The 22,546-nt window shown below is 38.6% G+C and overlaps 1 protein-coding gene across 4 annotated transcripts in view; it reads right to left on the bottom strand.

Annotated features, from left to right (window-relative positions):
• Positions 1-6,193: 6,193 nt before the first annotated feature.
• Cacnb4 (calcium voltage-gated channel auxiliary subunit beta 4) overlaps positions 6,194-22,546 on the bottom strand; it is a 283,798-nt gene continuing 267,445 nt past the window's right edge. For all 4 annotated transcript variants that reach the window (XM_008837948.3, XM_008837949.3, XM_008837950.1 and 1 more), the window contains 3 exons: positions 21,083-21,178; positions 10,126-10,311; positions 6,194-7,294 (listed from right to left, as the gene is read on the bottom strand). In XM_008837948.3, coding sequence (XP_008836170.1) covers positions 7,034-7,294; positions 10,126-10,311; positions 21,083-21,178 — 543 coding nt within the window. In that variant the 3' untranslated portion in view covers positions 6,194-7,033. The remainder of the gene's footprint in view (positions 7,295-10,125; positions 10,312-21,082; positions 21,179-22,546) is intronic.

Genomic DNA, 22,546 nt, shown 5'->3' with positions numbered 1-22,546 from the left:
TATGTCTTTCTATATTCAATCCGATTTCACACATTTGTTGTGATATATTTCACTTTCTATGTGTGTGTACAACTTAAAAGTTCTTACCTAATGCAGTATTACTGTTGTGATCACTTATAGACTCTGGCAGAGTATTCAGGAAGTAGTCACATAATTGAATTTATTTTTTAGAGTAAATGTACAGCTTCTTTTCCTATAAAAGGCATAGAAATATTCTTTTTTAATTTATTATTTTTATTTTGTGTGTATGAGTGTATTGCTTGCATGTATGTGAGTGCACCCGTGTTATGCAATGCTACGGAGGTCAGAAGAGGGCTTCAGATTCCCCTGGAACTGGAGTTAAGGACAGTTTGTAGCCGCCATGTGAGTGCTGGGAATTGAACCTGGGTCCTCTGCAAGACCAGTCAGTGCTCTTAACTGCTCCAGCCCCACAGAAATATTCTTTACGATTTCTGGTGTTCTATGAAATTTCAGAATATAAAGGAGAAGTATAACGCTGGTTTCAGTGTTTTTTCATTTATTATATAAAAGAAAAAATTAATGCAGTTTTGTACACATTTAAATTCCATAAAACAAATCCATAGAAATTAGGATACTGAATGCATGCACTCTGCATTTTCTTTGTTAAATGTCTTTGTTCACAAAAATAACACCACATTTTTTTTTCTTTAAAGCCACTAAAGCAGAGGGAGAACAAAACATGCAGCACTGTATACATTTGCATAGTATATTTACCCAGCATGCCTTGTAGAATGCTACACATATCTATTTAATAAAAATGAAAGGGGGAAATTATTAAAATAAATAAGATGTAAAGAAAGGGAAAAATTATTTGACAAAGGCATTTTTTTCCCCTACCACATCACTGGAGATACAGGAACAGCCTGGGATATCAACAGCCCTCAGAATAGTAGGGAAAATCATTTTATAGCATTTTGCCATAGTTATTTTTAGTATGTCTCATTTATTTTTTATTCCCCCCACCCTTAAAAACAGAGGTAACGATTTTTATGCTTCAAATAGTATCCAGTTCAAAACAAATCAAAGAATCACTACCTAGTTTTTCATGGGGACATTTTAATGATCATTCTAACTTGAGGCTGTGAAAAATATCAAAAATTTCAAACATCCAAAATTTAGAGGAGCTCTGTGAATTCACTTGTTATGACACTTGGTAGTTGTTACTGAAAGAGAAGAAATACAGTAAGATATAGTAAAACAGTGTGAGTCTTATCCCCAAATAAAATTTAATAAGTTATATGTCAGGGAATAAAATAAAATGTTACATCCACATATTGCAAGGCTATGGAGTTGCTGGAAAAAATATGGAGCAGCAGATTTAAAAGATGATAGGTGAAGTAAATCTGAGAAAACAGAACCAAATCTACATACTTTTGAAAAACAGGACTGCCAGATTTAACAGTGGATTTCGTTGTAAGTTTGTGCTATAACAAATGTGCTTCTTTCTCCTCAATCTAGTTTCATATTATTGGCAAAATATATATATATTATAATTTTGTACTGTACAATATACGTTTTTGCTACATTATTTTTCTACTGCTAATGCAGAAGTAACAACATAGATTTATTTTAACAATAAAATGCTTTCATTTTAATAACGTCCCAGAAAATATCGTAAGGCATATGAAAAATAGTATGCAACAATATAGCATTAATGATCCTGCATCCTCAATACATCCTATGCATACAGAAGTCACACTAGTTTCAGGTAAAAGTGTGTGAAAGTGACATGCGAGTAGGTCAGGCAAAGACCCTCATGAATGGAGACACAGCCATTTATTGAGATCTAAGTGTTCCAAACATGACCAAGAACTTGAACAGCTACAGGCCAGCCACTTTCAGTTCTTAGTTCTTATTCTAACTCCTTATAATTTTCAAATGAGGAAGAATCACTGTATTCACCAAACTACTATCAATGCATTAGTAACATTCTCTTTCATCTTTCTGCAAACATTTTCCAAGCATCAAAAGAAAAGTTTCATATGAAACTGTAACTCCCCAAAGCTCAATGCTATTCCCACTTATTTATATGTATTTTATGGCAAGTAGGAGTTGCAGCCCTTAATTAAGATTATCTGATGAGATATTTTCTAATCTCAAAATACACCTTAATTATATGCAGAGTCAGAGATTAAATTATCCACAAGTAGATAAAGACATTGCTATCAGAGGATGTATTTCATAGGAGAAAGGCCCTTCTAACAGAAGAAACCTTTAAAGAGCAATTTCTGAATGCTGTAGCTATCTGCCCATATAAACCAACTTTACTGTTTTAATTAACTTGATTGCTTAACTCAACAAGAAAAAGTTATTCTTAATGTCTAACAGCTCTTATGTTGACTGGTTTGATCATGAGTATCATTTAAAAGAGGAGGACTGTTAGCAGCCACAGACACAGCTGAAGTAAGTAACAGTTAACAGTTATAGTACTGACAATAAAGATAAAGGAACTAATAAAACAGATTTTGTTATGTAATTTTCTATATAGTTTCCAGTCATATGGTCAAGGACGAGTTTCATATGATTAAAAAAAATGCAACATTGTCATGAAAGACAAAGGCAGAAATATAAAGACTAAGGGTTGCATAAGCATTTATTTGAAACATTGATATGAACTGTGTTCCAATTACATGGGAATTCAAGACAATGTATATCCTTACCCAGTAAGTGGCTAAATCATGCCCTTGGTGCCCATAGAAGTCAAGGATCAACAAAATTTGCATTTTCAAACCATTTGCCTTTAAGCATCCAGTCTCTGAACTTTTTTTTTTTTAAGACCTTGAGCTACATGTTCTAACGCTTTACATACAAACAGGATTCCTTTCTGTTAGTTTTGTTCCCTATGATGACTTCTTTGTTAAACGTGCTTCAGGATAAACCATTAATCAATTATAAGAAAACTTTGCTAACATGGAAGAAATGAAAGTATGACAAGAGCATTTGAAAACTGTGAAAACTAAAGGGCAGGCATATTTTCACACTTGTAAGCACTTAGCTTTGTAGCAAGGTTAAGCAGTAACAGAAACTTTATCACTAGTCCTTGACAAGTACTTTTCTCTTTAAAGACAGACTTTTCTCTAGAGAAGAGGTAGTATAAACGTCATTATAGAGGGAAATTTGTATAGTGGTGATTTTTTTTTAGCAAATAACAAAATAAAATTATATAAGAAAATATACTAGCTTGCAAATTAAGGTTGCCTAGAAACATTCTTAGCTGACATCCTGGGTCTCAACATTTTGTGATATGTTCTTTTAAAGAGTTTAAGATTGTGAACCATCTTTTACCACAATTTCCTTCTCTTTCTCCCTTTTACTGCCCCCACTCTCTATTATGAATTTTAAGTGCCCCCCCACAAAAGACAAGTTCAAGTATGCAGGTATGAAAAAAGGTTAACATTCCAAAAATACATTTTTGCAAACAACAATAATAGAATAAATAACAAATTATTTAAAGGGAACAAATAATTGTTTCAATTTGTTTCACATTAAAAAAAATCCATTTCATAAAGGATGAAATGCAATGACTTATAATCACACAATTAAGACTCCTTTTAGGAAAGACCATGAGTCTAAATTGTTAACAATTCCAATCTTCCTCCCAATAAACTGTATAAAGACAAGAGAGAATCATCAGTCATTTATAAACAGGAGTGTTGCTTTAAGTGTTGGTGTAAACAAGGTAACACTGTTGATTATGAGATTGGAGTCACATTATAGCCTTGAGAATTAACACCAGGATCCATAAATTGCATTTCTTTCTTTTCCAGGACCAGATTTCTACATTGTCATATGACTCTACATTATTACATGTATTGAAAAACTACACAATTCTAATGTGGTTTATTCTATAAGGTAAAACAGCCTCAGAATGATATGAACTTGTTCCTCTTGCTTATCATCATTTGCCATTTAAAGTGAGAGGAATTAAAAACAAAATATTAGCCAGGTGCAGTGATGCACGCCTTAAATCCCTGCACTAGGCAGAGGCAGGAGGATCTCTGTGAGATGGAGGCCAGCCTAGGCTACAGAGTGAAGTCCAGGTCACTGGGGCTACAGGGAAACCCTGTCTCAAAAAGACCAAAAGAAAATTTTTTTTGTGGAGTATATATTTTTCAAAGGTGCTTCGTATGCTTGGTAAAAATAAAACTTTAATTAGTATATATCTGGATTTTAGTAACATTTACAAAATCAACTCTGAGACTTTAAAAAGAAAGGAAGAGGCATATCTCCTATTTATTTGGAGAAGATAAACTTATTACAGGACAAAGATGAAAGATATGCCAAATTATAATGAAATAGTAAATATATCCATCAAAAATATACATTATACCCTTTCTGAGATTGTTACTTAAATAGGAATGTAAAGTAAAAACAAAGTAAAACCCTTGATAGCAAGTGGTAGGTGAGTTTTGTGCACAGAGATTAAATGGGCCTCCCTCCTTAGCATGACAGAAGATTTTGAAAAAGAGGTTTGAGAGGCTTGAAAAACAAGTTAGTTTTTAAAAGTTGAAAGAAATGGTAATCTTGTTGACTAGGAAATATATGTAAAGGCTGCTGCAGCTACCTGCCATAAAATGTAAATATCGTAAAGTAGCTAAATGACCAAATTGCTAACACTACTGCAGAAAAAGCTGAACAGCTGTCTAGTCTAAATTTATACACCTTGCTGCACTCTTTGCAATTAAATACTTTAATGCGCACAAACAAGAAACCAGTAAAGCATATAGAAAAATGTTTTGGCTAGTGTTTTCTTTCTCATGCAAATATGTGCTGTACATGTAATAAATATAGTTTTGTTTGCTGGAAAATGCTCTTCAAAGTATTCAGTAATGGCAGATTACATGTTTATTAAAGAGCCTAATGGATACAACTCTTTTAAATGTCTTAACTGAAAGTTGGCTTCACTAGATGACAAAAGAACTTCACAAGCCATATCATATATTAACTTGTAAATTTTACTGAGCCCATATTTTAATTGTATTGAGTGTTTGAGATGACTTACAAAATTACAATCAGCCTCATTATCAGCTAAACAGGCTCATAATGGGTTACATAAACAGTAGACATGAGGGGAGGGTATATGGCAAGGCTGATAGACTTCAACAGATAAATAACTGATCAGTAATATGGAACATACTCTCTGGATCAGGCAAATTAGTGAACTGGCACATACCTTGAAAGCTTAAATCTTGAGAAACTTGGAGAAAAATAAGACAATACAAAATTAATTATTCTTGGCCAGGTGTGGTGGCATACACCTTCAATCCCAGCACTCAGGCAGAGGCAGGTGGATCCCTGTGAGTTCAAGGCCAGCCTGGTCTACACAGTGAGTTCCAGGCCAGCTGGGGCTACAGGGAGACCCTGTCTCAAAAAGACCAAAAAAAATATTAATTATCCTTGTTTTCAAAAGCAGGCTTTATAATATGTACCAGTACAAAAGGATTTTTATACCTAGGTCCAATTGGGGTTTTAGAAAATGCACACATTGTATTTTTGAGAAACAAGTCTTTTGGTAAAGACATTTGTTTCTTATATAAAAGGGTCAGTTTCAATAATTTCTTGGAACATAGTGAATTAAAGTCTTTTTTGATAATATAGGACATGGATCATTGATCCCATAATTAGACTCATGGGAAAAACTAAGTACAAGCAAAACAAGTGTTACAAATAAGATAGCTTGGTCTTCAACTCTTCATAATCCCTTGTATTAAAATTTTATTTTAGTGAACAAATATATTCTGAATCTATAAGCTTTTCTCTGTAAGATTTTAGTTCATTGTTTTAACTTTTTCCAATTATTTATTTTGTGAAGACATAACTCTTAAGTATCTAATTTGAATATGTACATGATAAACCAAAATTGTTAGCATAACTGAAAAAAAAAATGTGGTATAGGGCTGGAACATCCATATATTCAAAGACTGAGTGAAGCAAGGGACAGATACTCAGCCATACCAGCAGGAAATCCTGAGCTGTGTTGCCATGCAGTGGAATGGATGAGCTCCCGTCCTGAGACCATTACCTTCGCATCCAGGAGGATCTGCCCATATCTTGGTTATCTGACTTCAGATCCTCAGATGTGTGTAGTTGTGCCCAGACTGATTACAGAAGAAACAGCTCCTTTTCATCTTATAACCAGCTATGCTTGGGCTTTGCTTTACTATTCTTGTTGCTAAAAAAAAAACTCTTCTTTCCTTTTTCTTTCTTTTTTTTTTTTTGCCAACTTCAAATAAGCTAACAGTACTTATTGAACACAAAGCAAAACACTTTGAATACAACAGCTGTGCCAGGAAAAAATAAAACTATTAAACTCTGAGGAGACTATATAATTTCTGCATTAAGATTTCTGAGGGTTTTATTTTTTGGCACTATCAATACATTTGGTAAGTTGAAAGCCATTCTGGAAACATTAACATATATTAAAATGTTTATACATTCTAACTTTAAGTGTAAATTTAGTTCCAGCAAATAAATACCGTAGCTGGTTTTGGCTTCTTATTGGCATTTTGATTTTATTAGTTTTTTTTTCTAATTTTTCAATTGATTTCAACATGCTCAAGTAGACTTTCCAGTCAATTCACCCAAATTCCAACAGGAATTGGTTTATAAATTGGTTCCAACTGGAACTGGTCATTTGGAATTTCCTACATGGGAAATTATTTTATATGTGCCTTGATAAGTACCCTAAATTACAAATTGATGTGCCTAAAATCTGTGAAGAAAACAAAAGGTACTGTTATGTAAATGTTGCACTTAAAAATATCTCTATGATTGGGCTTCTAATATCCATCTAACCCAAGGGCATAATGTACTTTAATTTTTTTGCCCCTTAGCATTACATGACAGCAGCCCACAGCACATCCTGCACTGTGCTTGCCAAATTAAGATGATTGGTTTAAACCAGCAGTGCTATGGCAAATTGCCAACAAATGAATTTGTGTGTGTGTGTTGTGTGTGTTGTGTGTGTGTGTGTGTGTGTGTGTGTGTGTGTGTGTATGTGGTTTCAGCAGCCTCAAAGCCTATGTCTAGAGTCATGGCTATATCCTCCAGGTGAGCCTCGGTTTCTATGGGGTTTGTAAGTGTCCTGGTATGAGTCAGGGTAATCTTCTTCCACCAGAGGGTAATGATCTCGGCTGTGCTGGGAACTGGAAGACAAGCGGTTCCTACTCTTACGAGCCCTTTCATTGTGATAATTTTCATCAGAGGTCATTAGGCTTCGTCTTTCAATTGGAGAATTCTCTGTGGAGTGGTTGCTGTGCCTCATTCGCTGACTCTAAAAATAGCAGATGATTCACTGGTTAGATAGTGTCAGCTTCATTCATCTAAACGTGAATGTACATAACAAGATTTTAAATATCAAACTTAATAAAGCATTCTGAAGCACAAATGGTCTGCTGGAAATATCTGACCTTATTTCTTTGGGACACAACATACACAGATGCCAGAGTGTTGAAAGTTTATGAATGTAATTACGTAGCACTGAATGACTATGCTTCCTATTAAAGATACAGAACTGAGCCGGGCGTGGTGGCGCACACCTTTAATCCCAGCACTCGGGAGGCAGAGGCAGGTGGATCTCTGTGAGTTCAAGGCCAGCCTTGTCTACATAGTAAGTTCCAGGATAGCTGGGGCTACAGGGAGACCCTGTCTCAAAAAGACCAAAATAACCAAACCAAACCAAAACAAACAAACAAACAAACAAAAAAACAGAACTGAAAGATGACAATTAAATAGGTAGGCCTAATAATTCTCCTTCTATTGCCAGAAAATGAGAATTATTTTACATTGGGAATAGAATTGGAATAAATGTTATTTGATTCCTTCCTTGAACTTACAAAATCTTTCCTCAAGTCATCTTGATCTGGTTGAATGATCCTTAAACTTTAAAAAAAAATCTAATGGGGGCTGGAGAGATGGCTCAGCAGTTAGAAGCACTGGCTGCTCTTGCAGAAGACCTGGTTTTGATTCTCAGCACCCACATGGTGACTAACAGTTATCCATAACTCCAGTTCCAGGGGATCCAATACCCTCTTCTGACCTCTGTGGGCATTGTAGGACACAGGTGTACTAACATAAATGCAGGCAATACACTCATACACATAAAATAAAAATAAATTTTTAAAAAATTTAATGAAATACATGGAGCTGGAGAGATGGCTTGGCGGTTAAGAGCACTGACTGCTCTTGCAGAGGACCCAGGTTCGATTCCCAGCACCCACATGGCGGCTATGGACCATCCTTAACTCCAGTTCCAGGGGACTCCAAGGCCCTCTTCTGACCTCTGTGGCATTGCATGACTCGGGTGCACTCACATACATGCAGGCAATACACTCATACACATGGGGTAAAAATAATAAAATATTTTTAAAAAGTAAAAAAATTAGTGAAGTACTATTTGTACTATCCAGAAAATAATGCATTTTTCTATCTCCTATGTAAATGTGAAGTTCTCAGCTATATTCTTTCCAAAGGAGTATACAGCATTACAGAGCAGCTAATTCGTGTGTACACAGCACTGCGGAGCCAGTTAGTTCAGGAGTGCATCACAGAGCAGCTAGATCAGGCCTTTGTATATCCTGCTTTCTTAAATGAAATATTATGCAAAAAAATCTTCAGATATAAACCAAATTCTCCTAGTATTATTCATTGAAATGAATATCTTAAGGCACTTATTTGATGGCTCCAAATATGATCTCTGACACTTTTTTTCACTTTAGGAGCACATGTCTGTGTCTAGCAGCTTAGGTAGGCCACTAAAGTGAAGGAAGGGAATCCTGATGCAACCATGGGCCAGGTAGATCTTCCAGGAAGCACAACAGCTTCATGCAGAAGGAAGCTCATTCTCTGGATAAGAGATCATGTCATTAACTTCAGCCAGGTGTTCAACAATCAAGTGCCTGTGGTACTGCTGGAAGTAGACCAGAGGACAAAGGGCACCACATTAACTCATTAATCATGCTAGGAGAGCTACTGTAGGTGGATACTTTGAGGGGTAATGTTTCAAGATTGTTGTATTCATAAACAAAGTGAACATTAAACTTTCTCCTATATTAGAAAGGCTACTGATACACTTATCCATTCCTTGTCCCATTATGTACCATTCAGAGCCAACCATAGCCAATGGAAATGCTGCACTCAGACTGGCATACAGGAAGGGAAACAAGGCTAGAAATAATGCTAGTGCACACATAAATGCTGGACGCTACAGTTGTACATTTCCCATATTCAAAAGAAACTCATTTATATGGTAGGTTTTCTGCTTAAAAAGGTGCAATTCTGCAGTAGAGTAATGCAGTTATAATAGCATTTCAGAGAGTGCCATTTAGCTTAGAGTTAACTCTACAAATTATGACTATCATTATAGCCCATTAAAACAAAACCAGTTATGATGCAAGAGGCTTAAATTGACTGCATGTTCCTCAGCTGGGGGTTTGGATACATTCCAGCTGCATGATAAATGGCAAATAATAATTAATGCAGAAGGCAAGACTCATTTTGTATCACAATGCTTCTGGCTCCCAACATCTAGTTCTGAATGCAGCAGCGGAGCAGCAGAAGAGAAACTCCTGACCCTCTGTGCTTATCCCCAGGTTCCCTGCGCTGACTGAGGTAGGCCCCTGGATGTTCCATGAACACTTGAGCTCTATCGTCATTTCTACATCTGCTCACACATTGTGTTGTGCAAGATGGAGGCCAGATCCCAGCAGCCTGTGGGGCAAGAATAGTTAAGGGCAGCCACCCTATCTATCCCAGAATATCTTACTTACTTGTCCACAGTGCCATGTAGCAGTTGTGGGCAATTGCACTGACTAGGTATTAAGTCTACCAGGAATTAATTGACCTAAATAATCTAAAATTTATTACATATAATAAAAATTTATTATAAATTCACAGCAAAGTTTTCCAGCAAAGGTCATTGGGGGTGAGATGGGGGCTTTTTCTACTATAGATCAGGATCAGGTAACAGTGCAGATTTTTTAAAAAAATATAATGTTTTCCCTGGTGCCTCTCCAGATTAAGGACAACCTGAGTCTTCCTTACTCAAGTTCTTTATTGAATCCTAATATAAGGTGAAAGTTGTAAGGGAGGGGGAAGCAATAATACCTGTAACCCAGAGATTGCTGTGGGATATGGTGAGAGCGCCGTGGAGCCCAAGTTCCTCCCCAGCAATGGGGTCATGGGGGTGCTACTGGTTGTGTGGGTGGCACGCCAGTATGCCTCAAGGTACTCTCCCAGATGTTCGCACGCATCTTCAAGCTGATTCTCATCCAATATAACATCAAACATTTCCTACAGATTACAAGAAAATCCATCTTATTTCCACATTAGATTTTAGGCAATGAAACTGAAAACCCCACTTAAGGCAGATAATAGCATTCCTCATGTGTAGTAGCTAATACTAAATCTGGAGGGCTAAATAGGCAGTTTCTAAAGTTAATGCCAAAGAGTTGCAGCTATCCATGTGCAAATGTGGATGGTTAAATAAAAATAAGAGTGATCATTAAAAATTTGGATCTTTCGTTATCTGTCAGAGAGAAAAAGATGAAGCAAACATGACAATTTTCTAAGTAAAATTTAGTAAAACATATGTATTCACATTTTTGTTCATATATTCCTGAATTCTAGCCACTTCAAAAATACAAAAGAAACAAGTTAATGGCGCTGAAAAAGGAATTACAGAAATGTTGTGGACAGTGACCATGCTCTCAGAATAAACATTTTATCCACCGAGGTAACGAATCACATGTATTTACATAATTTTCAAAATGCTTCTGAAAATAATTTTATCTGTCTTATGATAAAACAATAAGGGAAGAAAGCCTGGGGTTGATACTAGAAAACACATTACAGTGACTGTTGCTACCATAAGATTGTTTCTGAGATGGTTAAAATAAACAACAGGAGTATTTAATTGGAGAACTCAGGAATGTTAATAACATGTCCTACCACTGAGCTTCACCCCTCAGCCTACTGTTAAATATTCATCAACTTTTACTGGAAATGTTTGAAGTCCTTTCACAGAACAGGACAAAAAGTGACTTCAGTCCAAACTGACTCATTGGAGGAGATTCAGTCAGGTCAACCCTGTATGGAAAAATGCCCGTCCAAGAACATTTATCAACAGAACTCCCAATGCAAAGTCACATTTTATTCATTTAGACAATATTTACTCAGTATCTCTTTTGTTCTGGTACTGTGGGTACTCAGTGACAGACCTCACCCTGGTCTTGAAAAGCATATCATCTTGTAGGAAAGACGAGTATTAAAGTACCAAAACATTTATGAATCCATGTCACACTGGGACTTGGATTTGGAACAATAATGAGACAGAACAAGTTCACGTTTGGAACTGGTTTAAAGTTCTGGATTAGAAGGAGGCCTAGAAGACTAGTTAAAATTGATATCATGAGAATGGGGAAACTGTAAGTCAAAGAATTCTACCCTTAGATGAAAGAAAATAAAACAGATAAAGAAGATCATACGGTTTACAAGACAGGGAAAATACCTAGTTTCTAGAGTTTTAGTTACCAAAAATCCTTACTGCAAATCTCCTTTTCCACTAAAGTAATCCAAAGAAGTGTCACGTCTCTTGCATTAAATGCCTTTCCCCCTCATTAATGCAAGCCTTCATAGTCACAAGACACAAGGTCTAAGACCCATCTGTCATGGTCTGTTGGAAACAGTGCTGTTGCAGTGCTGACTTGAACAAGAACAAGCACAGCACACACAAAGCTTTCACAGACCTGAAGGCTACCACAACAGGTGGGCAGCACTCACCGAAGGACCCCTCTCAACTCCAACAGGCTCCAGTGTTTCTCACATTCTGTGACTTGGAGCCCATGATTTGGAACCTGCTCACTGTAAAATTTGATTGCATAGTTGTTCTCCTCTGACTCCATGAGCTTGATTATTTCCAACAAAACACTTTCTGTTTTCATAAAGTTCCAAGTTTGAGGAGTCCTTCCTGGACTGGAAGGATCCTAACAATGCCTGCCAAGACTATGGAGTCCAAAGGTGAACAAAACTATAAGAACTTAAAATGCCTAGAACCCATGTTCTCCCATATGCTAAACAAGTGCTCTAACATTGATCTACATCTCACCCCCCAAAAATGAACAGGAAGAACCTAGCTGGAAAAAAAAGATAATCTCTTCAATAAACAGTTGGTGAACTTGGAAATGCATATACAGAAGGATGAAACTGGATCCCTTTTCTATACAACGAAATGTGTACAGAAAAAGTAAGGAGTACTTTTCAACTTGTAAGTACAGGTAAGGAGTTACTAAATAAGGTTCCAGTACCCATATACCTCGGCTGTTCTCAACCTTGGTCAGTAGTTGTGGACAGCACTCATGAGAGAGGTAGAGCTGGTGAAAGTGCTGTTAGACTGTAGGTGCTTAAACCTAAATGGGACATCTCTCTCAACACCACACACACACACACACACACACACACACACACACACACACACGCCAACTCAAAATGAAACAAAGACCTAAATCTTAAACGAAACCACAAAACTACTATATGAAAACCTAGGGGAAATCCTTCAACACACAGATGTAGGCAAATATTTTTTAGAAAAGACTCCAAATGTATAGGCAACAAAAGTCAAAATAGACAAATGAATTCAGTAGGAACTTTTTGCACAGCAAACAATAGGATAAAGAGACAGCCTACAGGTGGGAGAAAATATTTGAAATGGGTTATCAGAGAAGGCACTGACATTCAGAATAGAGAGGGAGCTCAGAAAGATGAACTCACAAAAACCCCAAATCTAATTAGAAACACACTAACTAAACAGACACTTCTTAAAACATACAAATGGCCAATAAACACATGGGAAAAATCTTTATTTCACTAACCATAGGAGAAATGCAAATCAAAGCCATGATGAGCCTGGTGTGGTGGCCCCTGCTTGTAATTCCAGCACAGAAGAGGCTGAGGCAGAAGAATCACTGCAGGTCAAGGTCAGCCTGGTGAGTTCCAGCCAGCTTGGGTTACAGAGTGAGGCCATGTGTACAAACAAAACAAGGGTAGGAGATCTCATGCTACAGTAAAGCATTTGCCTAGCATGTGCTAGGACTAGGTTTGATTCTTGGTACCTCAAACAAAGCAACAGCCCATAATTGAGATACCACGTCACTCCAGTTAGAACAGTTATCATCAAAAAGAAACAAATGAACGCTGGCAAGGATGTGGAGAAGTAAGAGCCTTTATGCACTATTGGTGAGAAGGCACATTAGTGTAGCCCTTATAGGAAAAAACAAAACAAAACAAAAACATGGAGATTCCTGAAAACTGAAAGTAGAACTACCATATGATCCAGCAGTTCTACTACCTGATTTGAGAGGAACATTTATATCTGAAAGATACTTGCACACCCGTGTTTATTGCAGCACTACTCATAACAGCCAAACTATGGAGCCATCCTAGATGCCCTTTAACAAATGAACGGATAAAGAAAATGCAGTACAATTACCTAACAGATTGCTACTCAGCCATTAAAAAGGGAATCTTGTTCCCTGCAGCAATGTGGATAGAACTGGGGCACATTCTGTCAAGTGAAAGAAGCCAGACACAGGAAGACACAGCTCCTCATCACTGCATGGAGACCAGTAAGGCAACCTTGGAGAAGTGCTAAATGGAGCAGAAAACAGGAAAATGGGAAGGATTGGGGGAATGGAAACAAATTCACTGGGAGTTTTAGGAAGAGGGAAGAGTGGTGGGGCAGGGAGGAGGAGAAAGAAGAGTCCCAGGTTGCAGAAGAGTAGATGGATACGCTCAGCACACAGCATCTGTGTGTTTGGTGTCATCAAAATGACCCCCATTCATTTGTGCAATTAATATGAGCTCATGAAAATGTAAATTTAAAAAAGCAAAGAGAGCCAAACCAGACTGGAAGATGCTATTTAAGTGAGGGTTGTATGTACTTGGCTGTGCTGCATGTTACACTGTCACTATGGAAACCATAATTAAGCAAACATTTCATTTCAAGGAATTTTAATAAAGTACTTTCCCTTGCCAATTGGTGGAATTTGTATATATCAGCACATGGCTGCTTGCTTAAGCCTGATCGTTTCTTGCAAACTACGCCTTTTCACTGTTAAACGGCAGCTATATGATAGAGGATGATTTGACACTGTTTTTAGGCTTTCAAAAGCACAGAGAAAGCAAATTCCAGCTTCTGGATGAATACTGGCATATGCACCTTATTTTCAACTGGGAAGAATTTCATTGCCTATATGTCTGTGACAGTTTTTCTTTCTGTTTAGGAAATAGCAGCTGAATAGACCAGAGTGCTAGAAAGTCGGTGGAAGGGAAATTTTTAAAAGTATGCAAGAAATTCAAAGGGACGAATTCAATGGATTATGCAAACTAATTTTGCCAAATTTTAAAATAAAGGTCATGTCTAATCTGCTGCTTCCTGTGCTTTATGGGAGACCCTCTAGTGGAAAGAGATGCCAAGAGCTATTTAATCAGCAAAAGTCCCAGGCAATGAATGATTCGCCTCTCTGATACCACGCCTGTGGTGACAGCCAGAGATAAGACTAACAGAGTAGTTCCCAAGGAGCTGCCATGGCAAACATTCTGTCTAGTCTGGGTCCTTTCTTCAGCTCAGGCATGTGGAAACGGGGCAGCTGCCAAAGAAAACAAACAAGCGGAGGGGTGAAAGTGTCAGAAATTCAAGCACAGAAGAGCCCTTTTCTAGATAATCACTTGCAGGAAAACTAGGAGTAAAACATGCCTGCCACTCATCCAGTGCTCAGAGAAGAACACGGCAGGGAAGAGAGAAAGGAGCGCTGTGAAGGGTTGCAAGGTTTAAAAAAAAAAAAGCCCAAGAACTTCACCACCCACTCTGTTCTCCAATCAGAGCAAGGCATGGCCATCTTCCCCAGGGAAACCACCCCCAGATCTAAGTTCTGTTGGGGACTGAGTGCTACTGCAAGAGGCTGCCTGCACTAAAACCTGTACAATGCTGAGCAAACTCAAATGGTTCAGCTCTCCAGTTTTTTGAAATCACAGTAGTTTTCAGGTCCTTCATGAGGAATGGAGCAAGTTTCATTTCAATTCTTTTGGGAGGAAAAATATGTAGCAAGTGACTGCTAAGTTTTCCTTATTGACTATGAAATACAAACTACTCAGAGATCTTCTCTATAATTTTTTACTCAGGAAGTTGTAACTTACTATTTAATGAAAAGTTTATAAACCTTAGAAATCTAATTGTGTGGTTAGCATTACCTTTTAAAAAGCTGGTTCACTATTGAGTGTTAGCTGGACAGATTATAAGTGTACAAGCTCATGGCTTATGCTTTACTTTCACTTATTTCTTGTGCATGGACATAACCTCATGTGAGGCATTGTCCCTACTTCTAAAAGAAGAAAGGAAGTAATAGGGAGCTGTAACCTCCATTTCTTCCTATTGTACTATAAAGTCCCCTAAGGTGCCACCATTAAAAAAAATAATAACCAGCAAATGCTAGTCAGTAAAGTAAAATGGCTCAATGGCTTAACACTTGATGCTAATTATATAACAATCAGCTAGTGATGGTTTCCTTCATGTCAAAATTGTATTCTTTGTATTATTAAATCTTTTGAGGTCTTGAATACCCAACTCACCGCTCAACTAGTGATTGGAAATTACACTGTAAATTTAAGGGTTTTGTTGTTGTTTAAAGATCTAGGCCATCTTGTGGGATAAAGTAACATTGATCAACATCGACAGATTCTAAAAGGAGCTCCACTTGAAGGAACTAAACAAGAAAGACAATCGGTTCTTGCCAGTAATTGGTGGGGCTGACATGAAGGTAAGAATACAGTGACTTTGATTTCTTGTAGCGCCTCTCCTACTTATGATGTGCATTATGACTCCAAGCATGTTTTCCTCCCCATGTCCTTCCCATGCCCATTCTTATTCTTCAAAGACTGTAGCGACATCTAGCAATGTGATTGTCTGTGGAAAAGACACTCAGGGTTTCTGCTAAGTTCATGTTGACTGGATGTGTTACATCACAGCACTGGTGGGAAGGAACTGTCTCCACCATGCTATACCCAGGTTGGTCACTTGAAATCTCTGAAAAGGGATAATCTGAAACTGGATCCTGTGTGGCCTTGTCTCATTAAGGATACATGCGAATAGATTGCTCTGGTTTCCAAAAATGGGCATCCAGAGTTTCTAGAATAATGAAGCACCAACAGACATTTCAAATAGATGAGTGAATCCATCTGATGCTCATAATTTAAATATTGCTATTGCTTCAAGTGGAGCGGTGGAAAATTCCCCCTCAGAGCTCTTAAGTTTAATAGAATGACTCGGAGTTCCTTCAGCACTGGAAAATAAAGGTGGACAGAAGAGCTATGGTTCTGTAATATTAGAGGTTTGCAAGCCTGCTGGGGAGATGAGCTCCCCTCTTTCAGAAAGAGTGATCAATGTCGTTTTACACACACAAAAAGCCATTATGAAGCTCACAGAGCCACAGGGTCAGCCTTGGTAACACAAGCCAGCTTGTAACTAAGTAGGATTAAAGGATTACATTTCATTTATACTTCAATTGTCTATCTGCTTTTCTCACCATGCATTATGCAATTCTTACCACACTACTGGGGCAAGTTGAACTTGGCCTTCTTAAAATCCACTATTTTCAACTTCTCTGAAAAGGAAAAGGGTACCAATACCTGGAAGAGGCCAAATGAAATCTAAAAATATGGCGTGTAGAGATGTATACCGGCGGAACAAAGACAGTCTGGTCACATGAAATAGAATCTGAGACCGGCTATAGGTTCCAGTCCTAGAGGCCCCTTTTCTGTCTGCATCCCAGTACCCTATTGTCCAAACTCAATTTTTCTGCCCACAGCAGATTGAACAATGGCCACACATTTCTTGGTACTCCCTGTATTGAGATGGAGGGTTATGTTCCCTCTCCTTGGATTTGGTAGCAGAATGCTGTGGAGGAGATATTGGGCTGGTATCTAAGACTAGGTCTTAATAGACTACAATGCCTGTTCATATGACTACAATGTGAGAAGCCTGTATCCCCAAGGAAAAGACCTCATGGAAAGGGCTTGAGACTAAATAGAGAGGGAGAAGAGATGGCAGAGTTCCTTCTTCTACTCACCCCTGCTGAGGGATCTGTCAGCCACCAGCTGAATACTACCTAGTGACCACTGTTTGAAGTTACCATGTTTAGGGTCATTCATTTTACAGTAATAGATAACCAAAAATTGACCTAGAAGATGGGTGGTAACCTCTTCTAGCTGCCTGAATTGAGCCTGCTGCTTGCTTCCACAGAGACTGAGTGGAGCACAGCCTTTCCTACAGTTGCTGCACATTGTGGCTACTCAAAAGCAAACCTCAAAGGTTTTGCAGATGAAACCACTTGACTCATCACACCCAATGCATTGACTCTCTGGCCCTTTACTAATGAAGTTTACTGACCCTCTTCTAGCACCTTAGCCATGAGCCCAGTATTCTCTCTTCTGGAGAACATATAGTAACCAACCTATTGCCATTTGCCGTCTAAAGTATCACTGGATTAGGACACAAAGATATGCTATCTTTGGCCCAGGCATCTGACCTTTGGAAAACCAATTCACCTCTTCTTGGTCTCAGTTCCCTCATTTGTAAAATGAGGAGATTGGCCCAGATCCGTCTTTCCCTTGAAGTGTTCCATGAAACACTAAACTCAAAGGTTTCTCTGTGGAAAAAGACTTGTAGCACTGCCAGAAAGCACGAGATGTACCTACCCTACTGGAGACAGACACAAAGTGCATGTTAGCAAAGATGGAGTTCTGAGCACAGAAACCAGACAGCTCTCTTCCCCTATCACCTGGTATCCTCACATGGAACCCAACTACTCTAGGAAACTGTCAGGTTCCCCTTTGCTCCAACAGTCACTGAATTGAGGACTCACTCTTCTAGCTACAGAGAGTTAATTTTTTTTCAGTATCCTTCTAGATGTCCCTTTGCCCAAAGCGCTGCTTATAACATCACCGCAGTGTGAGGCCTTGCCAGTGAAATTTGCTGACTTTGCAGACTTGAGACACAGGGGCTGCAAATTCTCCTAAAGGAACTAAAATGACACAGTGATCAATCTCTGGGTGACAATTATAATTATGATCTTGAGGTAAAAGGATAAATGCAGACACATTTTAAAATCTCTACTAGCTTCTGTAATCTGAACATTTCTTCATGTGGGCCAAAATAGAATGCATGATTCCTTCTCAGCATGATAAATGCTATTCATGCAATATCAAATGTTTAGAAAAATGTTAAGTACAAGGTAACCTTATTTGTTCTAACTGCTTGTTTAAAATGTCAGATTATCTGACCAGTTATACGAAATAAAGATGTATTTGTCATGCTGATAATGATAGGGCGAGGCTGTAGTCCCAGTACATGTGGCAGGTTGAAATTCTTGACTGAGAACAAGCCCCATGGTATTGCTTGTACGTAAGCAGACACATCTTTCTGTCCCAGCTATTTCAGAGGCAAGAAGCTGTACAGATGCTCCACTGCTCAATGATCAGACCCTGAGTAACCATCCTGGCAGGAGGAAAGACATTCAAAAGAAGGCACCTGTGATCCTCTCTTTGGGTGTCAGACTACTGAAACACAGGCTCCAAGGAACTGGAATCTTCCTGGGAATCTCGCACTGGGGGAAGGGAAAGGTTTTAACCTTGGAGCCCGAGGAAAAACTTGTCTCTCAGGAAGAGAGTTCACACAGCTGACACTTGCAGGTTAGATGGATACAATGATTGTTCAATGATAGGCAGGACCACACCAGGACCTTTTATTTATGCATACCTCTAGCTCTTTATTTAAACCTATACCTCATGTCAGTACCCTTAAGATGGACTTGGAGTATCACTAGATCTCTTTACATGTTCTTATTCCTGATGAATTATTCCCATGGGGTAATTTTCTTTCTCTGCTTTTTATTACTTATCTCTTTAATTGGCAGATTAAGGTTGGGTGATGGAACCTTGCTTGTAAGTGTTGCTAAAGACCAGGCTTTGACCCTAAAAAAAACTCCAGTATATTTTGAGCAGATAAAATATCTCAATTTTAATAGGACATAAGAATTTTCTCTAGTAATCATTTTGAAAAAATTGTTAATAAACTCATGCTCATAAAAAGAAAAGACATTTTCTGCAATAAATCTCCTGCACTTACATTTCCATTTTGGATGACTCCTTCCCAGAATACCAAGCTGACCATCCTTCTAAGATCATCCTTAAAATTAGAAATAATAGCATAGTTCCTGCCTTTTACTACCTGGATAGTAAAGATTATTTTCTTTTAACTGTGAAGCATTACAGGGCCAGGGGTTGGGTAACACATTCTTTTATAGACTCTCAATGTTTTAATCAAACATTCTACTGTGTAAGTGGACTTCCTTAGTAGGTAATGTGACATTAAACTTCTTAACCTAGACTTTTAAGCTCTAAGCTATCCAAATTATCTGTAGGACAAATAAGCAGATGATTGCACATGTGTGTGTGGAGGGTAGGTAAAGTAGGAGAAGAAGAAACTGGCTGTGAAGTCAGTTAGATCTACTTCTTTTTTATTATTATTTTTATTTTATTTGTATGAGTGTATTGCCTCTGTGTGTGTGTGTAAGTACACCCGTGTCATGCAGTGCCCACGGGGGTCCGAAGAGGGTGTCAGATTCTCCAGGAACTGGAGTTACATACAGACAGTTGTTATCTATCATGTGGGTCCTGGGAATTGAACTCAGGTCCTCTGCAAGAGCAGCTCTTAACCACTGAGCCAACTCTCTAGCTCCCTAGATCTACTTCTAATCTGAATTTGCTGTGTCCTCAGGAACTCATTGAACAAGTCTTTTCAGTTGCCTCAACTCTAAAAGGAGGTGTATCTTGTTTATTTTACTAGGTCACTGTGAGGATTACAGATAATCTGTGCAAAGCATCTAGAACACTGTGTATTTCATGTTAAACATCTAATGAAAGGAGACATCCATTTCTACCTGTACGACCTTTCATTAGTCACTCCTTCAACACATATATACCGTGGGCCCGCTATGACAGGGAAATGAGACACACCAGTGAACTGAAGAGGCACATCCTCACAGAATTTAACTGACCAGAAGAGCGCAGCATAGCAGAGTGCACCTAGAAATGACAACAGAAAGTCCTCGGCAGTGTGTCACATGTGCCAGGCACCATGCTAAGAGCCTTACCACATACACACTTCCCGAATCTTTCCATGATCCTGTGCAGCAGGTGCTCTGCCCAAGGTTATACATCTTGTCTGTGTGAATTTGAACCTAACCATCTGGCTCCAGTGTCTGTGCTTTGAACAACCACACTGTGCCACTTCTCCAAGAATTTGAATTAGGTTATATGCTTCCCAGAGCATAAATGTAAAATCTAGTTGCAAAATCTAGTGCATCAACTAGCAAAGAAGACAGTATTTCTTGCAGAGAAACACAGGCACAGAAATCGTAAGTCAATTGAGCAAGAACAGACATGACTGAGCACCACTGCCCCAGTGCCTATGACAGCAGTCACCTCCCCCACCTCCGCCCCCACCCCTGCCCCCATGCTTGCCTTCCAACCCTGAAGGCATTTTCTGGCAATGATACTGGACACTAAGTTGATGTCATGCAGTTTTCCATGCCTCAACCCTGACCCTTTCCTCTGTTATAACCACAGAGGTTCTTTAGGTCAATCAATTTCTAACCTTTAACATCACACTCTTTCATGCCTGCCAGAATGTTCTGGCAAAAAATTTAAAGGAAAGTCAAAGTGGCATGTTTTATTTTTCTCTTTCCTTGAAAATAGCCACATGGCAGGATATGAAGGCTGAGAGTTTGCAAGGTAACCAAGGAAGTGCAAAGGAGAGCAGGTTTCAAACTCTAAGTTCATTCCTCATGACAAAGCAGACACCATCCTATCCTGGAAGCCTGAGCACACCCAGCACAATGGCAGTGGCTTGCTCCATCTTTCTAGAATAAAAGCCACATGCATATATATGAATATACATCCTCCCTCTTCTAACTAGTCCACAATGATTAAGACAAAAACTGATTTTACTTACAGGCGGGCATTGGGCTAGTTTATCGGCTGCCACCAGCTGAACGTTCAAGTGTTTGCTTTGGGACTTTCCTCTAGATTTAATCAGCCGCTGTAAAACCTGATAGAAGATGACATGAACCTGAGGTATTGTCAGTGAGTTAAAAGAAAACCAATAAACCAGGATCTTTTTTCACAACCTGCTTAGCCCTGAGGATTTATAAGGAGGAACTACAACATGAGAAATTATATACTTATAAACTCTGTGGTGACACCATCCTCCTATGCATACATGCCTATACTGGATTTGCCCTGGTCAGCCTGTCCTAGCTCCCTGTGAGGTCTTGGTGGGATCCCGAGCTCCCACTTAGATTCATAAGTGTCTTGCAGATTTCAGAGAGCCCTATCAAAGAACTGATCACCTACAGTGAATCAATATTTTTAGTTTTTATTTATTTTTCATTATTATGTGTATGAGTGTTTTGTCTACATGTATGTGTATACACCATATGTTCTATTTGCAATTCCCATGGAGGTCAGAAGAGAAAACTGCATCTCCTGGACCTGGAGTTAAGACTGATTGTGACCTGCCACGTGGGTTCTAGGAACTGAATCCACAGGACCTCTGTAAGAGCAGCCAGTGCTCTTAACTGTTAAACCATCTTTCCAGCCCCTTGAGTCAATATTTTGATATTATTTGGTTCAGTAATATTTTGGTTCATTACATTAGATAAATATTAAAGTTATTTATGTATGTGATTCTTTTTGTCTCCAATATTTAATGAGACATTTGGTTTAATTTTATTATTAATCACACTATTTCAGGATTGGAAATCTAGGTAAAACATTTGTGTTGGTACACTGCTACACATGAGGCAGGGACATATATACACACACATATATATAATACATATATTATTTATATATGCATGCCTTTGGTCATTGCTGTAACTGCATTTGGCCATATACTCTCTCAGCTTCCATTTTTTCAGGTTGAAACAAGGTCCTCTTCCCTCAAACAGTGCTAGTCTATACCACTCCATAACACCTCAGCACGTGGTGCCATGCAAGCCCCTGCTCCTGCACTTCAGGACACCACAGTGATAGAGCAGTGGGTGGGGCTGACCTCCTCCTCACAGCAAAGGAGGCTTGAGTCCCCAGAGCTAGGGTCAAGGGTACCTCCAGTGATCAAGGCAGTGTCAGTATGTTTTACTAATCCCTTCAGATTAACTGCCTGTGGTCAGGATTCCCAGAGTCACTGCACAGGAGCAGTGACTGTGGAGATGGCAAGGCTGAGGACTGAGAAAGGCTGGAGAACATAGAGCTTCTTTAAGCTTTCCTCCAATTATGGAAGGAGACCACCATTTTGGTGGGGAGCTGGATTTGCACTTAGGCCAATAAAGCACATTCTAGTAGGCACTGAAAAAGAACTGGCTGTTAAGTTAATGCCTCTCCTGGGTATTTATTTCATATTTACTTTTCAGACTAC

Source organism: Nannospalax galili, unplaced genomic scaffold (genome assembly GCF_000622305.1).
Source record: "Nannospalax galili isolate Female #2095 unplaced genomic scaffold, S.galili_v1.0 scaffold499, whole genome shotgun sequence".
Lineage (NCBI taxonomy): Eukaryota > Metazoa > Chordata > Mammalia > Rodentia > Spalacidae > Nannospalax > Nannospalax galili.
This window is presented reverse-complemented; position numbering and strand designations above follow the sequence as displayed.